General features: G+C 42.3%; 1 protein-coding gene across 1 annotated transcript; it reads right to left on the bottom strand.

Annotated features, from left to right (window-relative positions):
- Positions 1 to 404: 404 nt before the first annotated feature.
- PAQR9 (progestin and adipoQ receptor family member 9) lies at positions 405 to 1,835 on the bottom strand (the record flags this gene model as incomplete). Its single annotated transcript, XM_081328713.1, has 1 exon — positions 405 to 1,835. The coding sequence occupies one exon, from the start codon at positions 1,833 to 1,835 to the stop codon at positions 405 to 407; it is 1,431 nt and encodes a 476-aa protein (XP_081184839.1).
- Between the last annotated feature and the right edge of the window lie 8,098 nt (positions 1,836 to 9,933).

Raw genomic sequence — 9,933 nt, 5'->3', positions numbered from 1 at the left:
ACATTGTCTATGCATATTATTTGCCCTGAAAAAACAGGATCTTGAGTCCATTAAAAGGAATTCAGAGAAGGAGGATTTACTTACAAATAATGTAATAAGGATCAAATTGTAGATTTCAAGCAGTAATTCTAGAATGGCTTCTCTTTGTGTACTAAGCAGCAATAAATAGAAGGTTGCCTATAGAACGGTGGCCTAAGTGTTCTTTTTTAAAACCTGTTTTGTTTCAAGAGAGCCGTTTTTCAAAGGAGTTCGATCAGGGCACGCCCGTAGCGCTCGGCCTTTCTTTCCCTAGGAAGAGCCGACCTCCCGGATTCTTGTAGCAAAAGCAGCAGCCACAGATAATTTAAGTAAAATCTTCAACAACAACAAAAACAACAACAAAACCCCCCTGAAGGACAGTTACCTCATTCCTCTTTGCAAACCTCCTGGCCACTTAAAAATCTCCGGATGACCAGAGCAAGACACAGTATTAAGCCCAGCATGTAGCCGATGGTACCCGCAAACGTAGGCGAGGTGGGCGGAGGGTTTTGAAGAAAGTGCCGCAAGCCTTCCTCTACGTAGAACATCTGGTCGTAGATGCTAAGGAAGGTGAAGATGTGGAAGAGCTGGTGGCTGTGGCCGATGATGTCGAAGAGACCCGGGTGGATCCGCTCGGGGATCTTACTGAGGTTGAAGAAAGCAGCCACCAGCAGCCAGAAGTAGCGGCGGTAGAAGTACAGGAAGAGGGTGGGGTTGTGGTCCTGCAGATCGAAGAGGAGGCTCTCCAGCATGATAGGGCAGGCCATGCTGAGCGGCATGACGAAGACGAAGGTGCGGATGGCGAAGGGGTAGGCGCACCACTCGGAGCGGCTCTTGCAGCAGGCCACGGTACAGGCCACGGCCAAAGCGAAGGCGACCGGGAGCACCAGCGCGCTGTAGGCGGCGATGGGCGCGCTGCAGTCCACGTGCCAGCCGAGGCGCTGCTGCAGGTAGCGACTGAGCATGCGCGGCTCCAGCAAGCTCAGCTTGGGCAGCAGGTAGTAGTAATAGGCTACCGTGCTGGCGAAGCCGTAATAGCTGATGGAGGCGTAGTCCAGGTAGAAGAAGGCGGCACGCAGGCGTAGCGAGAGGCAGCTAAACACATGGGCCGTGCAGCTCATGGCAAAGGTGAGCAGCACGCCCGACGCGTAGCACCACAGCGGCAGCAGCGCCGGGTGATGGAAAGGCAAGTCGCCGGCCTCGCGCAACACCAGCAGACGGCAGAATTTACCGACGAAAAGCAGCAAAGGGATGAAATGCGTCCAGAAGTTGAGTGTCTCGTTGGTGGGCTGCAGCACCGAGGCCAGACATTCTTGCGCCGAGCAGTGCAGCCGCCGGTAGCCCGAGAGGATGAAGCACTCCACGAAGTCGTCGGGCACCTCGTCCCAACGTAGCGTCCCAGCCGAGCGCTGGGGCGAGGGCAGGAAGGCGGAGAGCGGAGGCCGGCCGGGGTGAGGGGACGGCTGCGGCGGGGCAATCCTAGGGGACGCCTGGCCCTCGCCGGCTCCGCCCGCGGCCATCGTCCTCCGCTTCTTCTCGGGCTGCTGCCGCTGCCGATGTCGCCGCCGGCCGTCCCCGCCGGGCTCGCTGAGATGCTCCCCGCCTGCTTGCCGCTCAGAAAAGCGGCAGCAGACAGAGCTGGGATTGTGATGTAAGCACACCGCGGCAAAGCTGCTTTTCCTCCTACTGGAAGAGGTGCAGAGGATTTGTGCTTCAGAGGAGCAGCCCCGGCGGTGGCAGCCGCCTCCCCCTCTCCTTCCTCCTCCTCTTCCTCCTCTTCTTCCACCGCCGCCTCTTTTTTCTCCTGCATCATTCATTGCAGGAAGGACAGGAGGCGAGGAAAAGCAAGCTTGCTCACCCCAGCCAGCGAGCGGCAGCTCCTGCAGAGAGAAGCGACGGGGAGCATTGCAGTCATTCAAGCCTTGCCTGGCGCGGTGGGTTCATGGCTTGCTGTGGCCAATTAAGATGCCCCTCTCGGCTTTTGTGTCTTCGATTCAGATTCGGGGAAGACCCCTTTTCCCAACTCCGGCTTCCTCAAGACACACGTTTAACGATCAATACCTCGATTGGAGCAAAATCGCAGTGCCGCTCCACTCTTTCGAAAGGCGAAAACGACCCGCCTTTCTCTCTCCTCGCCCCCGCCCTGTCGGTGCCTTTTTCGAAATACACGTGGTAGAATTACAGTCAAAGAATTCCCATCGTATTTGTCTCAACTTTTCACACGGTGAACTCTCCTATTTCAGCACTGGTATTTTTTTGGCAAGAGGAAAGGAGCAATCCCACATTGGCATTTTAGGATTTAACAAAAGGTAACCCTGAATTTAAAATACAAGGGAAACATTTTTAAATAAATTTGTTGTTGTTAGCTGCGAAGTCATGTCTGACCCATCGCAACCCCATGGACAAATTCCTCCAGGCCTTCCTGTCCTCCACCATCTTCTGGAGTCCATTTAGGCTCACACCTACTGCTTCAGTGACTCCATCCAGCCACCTCATTCTCTGTCGTCCCCTTCTTCTCTTGCCCACAACCTTTCCCAGCATGAGGCTCTTCTCCAGTGAGTCCTTCCTTCTCATTAGGTGGCCAAAGTATTTCAGTTTCAACATCAGGATCTGGCCTTCTAAAGAGCAGTCAGGGTTGATCTCTAGGACTGACCGGTTTGATCACCTTGCAGTCCAAGGGACTCACAGGAGTCTTCTCCAGCACCATAGTTCAAAGGCCTCAATTCTTTGGCGCTCAGCCTTTCTTATGGTCCAACTTTCACAGCCATACATTGCAAGTGGGAAGACCAAAGCCCTGACTATACGCACTTTTGTTGACAGGGTGATGTCTCTGCTTTTTAGTGTGCTGTCTAGATTTGCCATGGCTTTCCTCTCCAGGAGCAAGCGTCTTTTAATTTCTTGGGTGCAGTCCCCATCTGCAGTGATCTTGGAGTCAAGGAAAATAAAATCTGTCACTACCTCCATTTCTTCTCCATCTATTTGTCAGGAATTGAGAGGGCCGGATGCCATGATCTTGGTTTTCTTAATTTTAAGTTTCAACCCAAGTTTTGCACTCTCCTTCTTCACCCGCAACAAGAGGCTCTTTAGTTCTTCTTCACTTTCTGCCATTAAATAAACTTATTAAGAAATATATCTAAGGAAAACCAAGTACATCAAATTAAATTTGTGTGGCACTATTCTTAGATAATTTGGGTATAAGGGGCACAGTATACCGCAACTTCTGCTTTGTAGTGGCCTATTCTTGTGAGAACAAGCAAACCCCCCAAAAAACTCAAGGGGTAAGTTTCAATATTGGAGCACAGAGGCAGTTTTAACAACACAATGGCACAGCAAATCCTTAGTCAACCATTACAAACATTGCAATTAAAACACATCCCAGGATGCTGGGCCAAAATAATTCTTATATTCTAATTAACTTGTGGGCTGGCAATGCACTGTCCAATACTATTTTAAATTGTGGGAAGGTTGTCATAGAAATGTGTGTAAACCTACTTTTGTAAGTAGAATCCCATGGGATAAAAAATGCCATATTGGATACATTTGAGTATCAAAGTAGTGCTTAACATATTGATAACTCTTAGGCAGATAATACATTTATCAGCTGTGCAGAGATGCAATTAGCAGAAGAGATAAAATAAACTTCTCTTGCTATTGACAACATTTTAAAAAATTGAATTAATAAGATGTATTATCTGGATACCGTACAGGCCTATTCCTTGGATTTGGAATTTTTGTCTTCATATCATGTAAAGACAAAGTGTTTTAGATTACTGAACAAGGAGATACAAACTGTTGACTAAACACATCCCTAGAAGAGTCAGAAATCTTAATGGAAAGAAGTGTTGAGCTGTTTTACAATGATTCATTGGAAAGAATTGTACATTGCACCAAGCAGTTGTTAATTTTAATTGTGATTTGTTTGAATAAACACAGTTGGATTCAAGCACTGTTGAGGTATAATTTTCATTTTATACACCACTATGATTAAGCTATAAGCCCAAACCAAATCCCATTTTTGTTTAGTGTGATGTTTCTCAAACTTGACAACTTTAAATTGCATGAATTTCAGCTAGAATTTCCCAGCCAGCAGGCTGGCTTGGGAATTCTAGAAGTTGATATCCACATATATTAAAGTTATAAGGTTAGGAAATATTGGTTCAATGTAATATCTAAACCAGAGGTCCCCAACCTTTTGGGCACCAGGGACCGGTTCCATGGAGAGAGGTTTTTCTGCGGACCAGAGAGTGCGTGGTTTTGTATACTGCCTGCATCCCACCAATGGGGCTTGGCTTGTTTGTGTGGACCAGTTCTGGCATGCTGCGGCCCAGTACCAGTCCATGGACCAAGGGTTGGGGACCTCGATCTAAACTACACCATTTCTGAAGGCCCAGTGATTTAGCTGCAGTTTCACACCTATTGGCAGTCTCCGTTTCCTCCCCCATGACATCCTACATTGATCATAGTTCTCTGTATGCCTGATTGTTGTGCTTATTGTGTCTCATTTTCCTTAATCCTAAAGAAATTCAGCAGAAACATGTGCTTTACCTCTCTTTTAACCACCCTTCACACCTCTCTTCTAACCCTTGATGACAGGGAGAAAAACAACAAGTGCAGGATATTCAGTCACTAGGCTGGCCTAAGACATTTTGTTACCTGTAAGGAAATGACACTTCCTGAATCATACAAGTTTCATACAATCCTAGGCGAACTATTTTGAAATCTGAGGCAGAAAATCTCATAATCGTCCCTTTCCATTTCATCCTAGCAGTAAAAATGCAATTAAACATTAAATAATTATCAGTTTTCTTTTCTCCCTTTTTATTAAAATCCAAATAAATAATTTGAGACCTTTTTAATTATTGGGCCAGCCCAATAGATTGTTAAGAATCTTCTCTAAGAATGGGTGTCTTTCCCCAAAAAACAATCTTATAGGTCTTAAGGTATTTCTGGTAATTTTTGTGGCAAAAGTCATTAAATAAAAGATAAACTACATGATAGTATAGTAAAATTTAAGTTTGAGCAATTCTAAGTATTATTTGTAACAGGCTGGACATGTACTATTACTAATAACATTTTATTCCATTATATCAATGATTTGACATTCAGTCAAAGGATCAATGTACTAGGGGCTAGAGTAATGTTAAATAGGAAACAGGAGGGCTCAGATTAAGCATCATGTTCTGTTCTAAAGATAAATCTCCATCTGTAGATTGCACAAGGCCACTGATGCCTCACAGAAACTTGAAAGGCAGTTCCAGTTTCTGGAGGGTCCTAGGTTCTCTATTCCCAGTTTAGACTTTTACCTCAGCTTCCTTTGACTGATGCTCTCCAAATATGAAGATTCATATAATTAACTCTGTGTTTGCTATTTTTAAATCTTAAATATTTAGGGCTCTTTTAGGGTTATAAAACATGTGTCCTTCAGATGTTTGGGCACAATTCCCTTAAATCTTATCACAACAAATGGTCAGAAATTATGGAAGTGTGGTTCAAACTTCTAATTGCTTACTTTTGGGCTACAGTACATAATGCATAGGGACACGGTGGCTCAGTGGGTTAGGATGCTGAGCTTGTTGATCAGATGATCGGCAGTTTGGCAGGTCGAATCCCGAGTGCTGCATAGCAGAGTGAGCACCTGTTACTCGTCCCAGCTTCTGCCAACCTAGCAGTTCGAAAGCATGTAAAAAATGCAAGTAGAAAAATAGGGACCACTACGGTGGGAAGGTAACAGCATTCCGTGTGCCTTTGGCATCTAGTCATGCCGGCCACATGACCACGGAGACGTCCTCGGACAAACGCTGGCTCTTCGGCTTTGAAATGGAGATGAGCACCGGCCCCTAGAGTTGGAAACGACTAGCACGCATGTGCGGGGGAACCTTTACCTTTACCTTTATATAATGCATGAGCTCTGTTGAAGAGCAGTGGTCTCCAACCTTTTTGGCATCAGGGCCTAATAATTTTTCCATGGACTGGCAGAGATGGGAGGAGGAGCACGCAACCCAGTTCCCTTGCATGCACAATTACAGTAGGCTTCAAGCTCCTATGAAAACCTAATGCCTGATCTGAGGTGGAGCTGAGGCGGTGATGCTAGTGCTGGGGAATGTGAAGTGCCAGGGAAATTAGGAGATTCAGGCAGTTCAAATGAGTATAAAAATTTATTGCAAGTTTAAACTCTCTATAAGAACCTGATCAACTAACAGTCAAGGGAAATGAGTGGGAGATAAGAGATAAGTGGCATTTGAGGTGGGCTGGACTTAGCTCTCTTGGGGTTGCATAATGATTTGTGACATGACTTGTTTGACCTCTTCCTCGGGTTTAGCCTGGTCAGGTCCTACTGGGAACAGCTGCAAATGCAGATAAAGCTTACTTGCCTGTGGTTCATTTCCAGCTGTGCTCCCGGTTGTTAACAGGTCATGGACTGGTACCTTTTTCCCCTTCCCCAGACCAATTGTGTGAGGTAAGTTGGGCTGAGACAATGACTTACCCAAAGTCACCCAGCTGGCTTTCATGGCTAAGGTGGGCCTTGAATTCACATACTCCTGCTTTCTAGCCTGATGCCTTAACCACTAGACCAGTATATTTAATAATATTTATACTTAATCACTTGTCCTATGTAGTTAGTTCAAAAGCCAACTGAATAAAAATTGTCCATGCATTTTGAAATGTATCAGTCAACGTGAAGGTGGTTCAGTAACTGCGTGTCATTAAGTACAGCTGCATTACAGTCTAGTTTGGTCTCATAGAAGGAAGCTATATTTCTTTTTTGTGCTCAACTGAACCATAGATAAAAGATACCTAAAGATAAAGCATGGTTTCTCTTTTTTAAAATTGATGTAGTACCAATATCAATATGTAAATAGATTATTGCTACTGGATTTATTTTGAAAGAAAGAAAACTATTACTGGGTGTAATTGATGTTCGATAATATGTCCACTGAAGATGTATAATTAAAGAATACTTTGACAAATATAATATGGCACTTAGGATACTTCAAATTTGTAAATTCAAATTTGATCCTAAATTAGCTCTATCTAAAGTAAATTAGCATTACTTTATCCATAGGGCAGTTGGGCAGGATTGAGGTTAGAGAATTCATGGTTGTGTCAATACTTATATTGTAGACTACACAATTCACAGTTCAGAACTAATGTAAGGTAGTTAATTTCTTATTATACAAACTAGATTCAAGCACAATTGAGGAAGATACAGAACTACCTAAGGCAAAACCAAACAAACCATATTATTCTTTAGCTTATTCTGTGAAGTGAGCTATTATGTTTCTAAGCCATAGTTTATGACTTAGGTTATTGTCTAATCACCGAATATATTCAATTAATTATGGTTTTGTGGACTGTTTAAACTTGATTCTTATCATAATGCATTAAAATTACTAATATAACCTATTCATGAAAATTTCCTTGTGTCATTTCTAAGGGTAATTTCTTTTATACTTCCATACAGTAGATCCAGGGCTTTTTTTGTCATAGAATGCTCAGAATGGGGTTCCGGCACCTTTTTTGGATGGAACATTGTAGGGTAGGCAAGGCGGGTTGTATGACATGTGTGAGTTCCGGCACCTTTTTCTTTTACAAAAAAACCACTGAGTAGATCATATACTATATATTGATTCATTGGCACATTTATTACCTGTTTAAAGGAAAGATAATTTGACATTTTAAGGCAACATGCTTCTTTAGACCCAACCTCAAAATTTTGTTTATGCAAACTAGTCATCATGGGTAGATGTTTGCCTAAACAAATATAATGCATGGATCAGATAAACACGACTACTGACTGTTTACAATTTCTGAGATTGCTCAAGCATATTTCCTAGCTGTGGTTATTAAAACAATCTGCTAGGCAATCATAATGATAGCCTTACACATATAAAATATCAAAAATCCCACTTAAATATTGCATAGATGACTGCCCTTAATCAGCTTGACCAGAGTAGAAATGTGTTTATAACAAGTACAAGGGAAGATCCCTTTGCAAAACAAGTAAAAACCTGTAGCTTCAGTGAATCATAGGAAGTTTTGCAAGATAAAATTCAATTCAAGTACTTCAACCTACACATTATGTGAATTGGTCCAGCCCATGGACACACATAGCACCATCACTCCTTTTGTAAACCTCAGTTCCTGGAATTGGTAACACTCAAGTGGAAACACTGGTGTTTGCTAAAATTGTGTCAGAGCTACCTGACTTGTATCTAAAAAACACAAGAAGTCAATATGATTAACAGGAAAGTGCTTCATTTAAATTGAAGGAAAACTTTGGTTATATTTATTTATTTATTTTATTTATTTAGTTGCATTTATATACCGCCCTTTCCCTGAGGACTCAGGGCGGTTTACAGGGAATTAAAAAATCCAACATACAAAAGTTAAAACCGAATTAAAAAATATTAAATTGACCCTGTACACAATTAAAACCCCAATTAAAAATTTCTCCTCAGCCTGGGCCCGAGAGCTCAAAGAGCCAGGTCTTCAGGCCCCGGCGGAATGATCGGAGGTCGGGGGCAGTTCTAGGAATATATTCTCTAACAAAAAGATAGAAAACATTGTGTGCTCTGGTTGTTTAGGATTATAGTTCCAATAATCTCTGAGCACACTGTGCTTTATAAAAATTGTAATGCCAAATCTCTGGAGAGTATCAGGTAACCTACGCCTTCATTAACATGACTATAATGTAATTCACTATTGCTAATGTTCTTGGAATATATAATTTTAAAGGGAAAAATCCTACAAGCCTTGTGATAATTATAGCAAGTGAAAATTGATTAAGAGTATACAGGGAAGTTGCAAGTTTACCTCCAAAATACATGCCAACATGTTTTAAATAGTATTCCTTTATCAAGGAACATATTAAAATATGGGAGAATGGCCTTGTTTTATTCACTTACCAGGAATGAAATATGCAATTCAAATATAATATAGCAGATGATTTGTTTTTTGTGTGAGGTACTTTTCCCCTTGGTTTCTGGAGATTTTAGAGTCACCACAAGTTGAGCTTAAGTGACGAAAAGTGCATTTTTTGGCATATAGACTCAGTTTGTAAAGTAGAGAAATGAACAATCCTAAAATGTGATGCAAAATTTCAGGGTTTCTCAGAGAAAGCTCATTCTATTAGAAAGGCCATTAACTGCAGAGGAGAGCAAATTCACAATGATTTCAATCTCTGTTAAAGCGTATTGCTCAATTGTATAATTCATCTATTGTTTACAGCAGATATTTAATCAGTGCTCATACTATATCTTATGCTATTGCATGTGAAGAACTAGAATAAATCCCGGAAAAAGAAGCTGGGGAGAGCCATGTGCTCTCTTGTGAGAATATTCACATAGATGTATTTACCATTTTCTTTGTAACAAACCAGCAAGAAGGTTGTAAGGAAACCTCAGTTCACCATGGAGGAAGGACAGGGGAGTGATAGATTCCTCCAAGATGAAGGAAACTATTGAGAAGCCAAGATCTGGTCATAAAAATTAGCTGATGCAAAGGGCTCAAACCAGGAGAAAGCAGGAAGGAAACATTAGATGTGATTTATGGAAACATTTGCATAGTTATATTTATCAAGTCTCACATAATCCAGGGAGTATCATATTCTATACCAGTACAGATAATGACAACTTAAGGCTGTCTCCCTCACTGGCTGTTGGTGTTGTCAGAGTATACAAATGAGGACAGGACCTTTCTTAAAAGATCAACATACACTGTCCTTTCCTTGTCCTTTTCCTAATGAATGAATGAATAAAATATTCATTGATGTGTTTAAATGGGATAATTACATGCAAGATTTCAGTTGAACTCAAGGGATATAAGTTCATGATTGGAATAGGGAACAACCATCAAAGGCTTATAATATGATATAATAGGCTAATTTTGATCACAGCTGCAAGTCTCAGGGGTGTT

The sequence above is a fragment of the Vipera berus genome (assembly GCF_964194415.1).
Source record: "Vipera berus genome assembly, chromosome: 5".
Taxonomy (NCBI): Eukaryota; Metazoa; Chordata; class Lepidosauria; order Squamata; family Viperidae; genus Vipera; species Vipera berus.
Note: the sequence above shows the minus strand (reverse complement) of the source record. Positions and strands in the feature narration are given on the sequence as shown.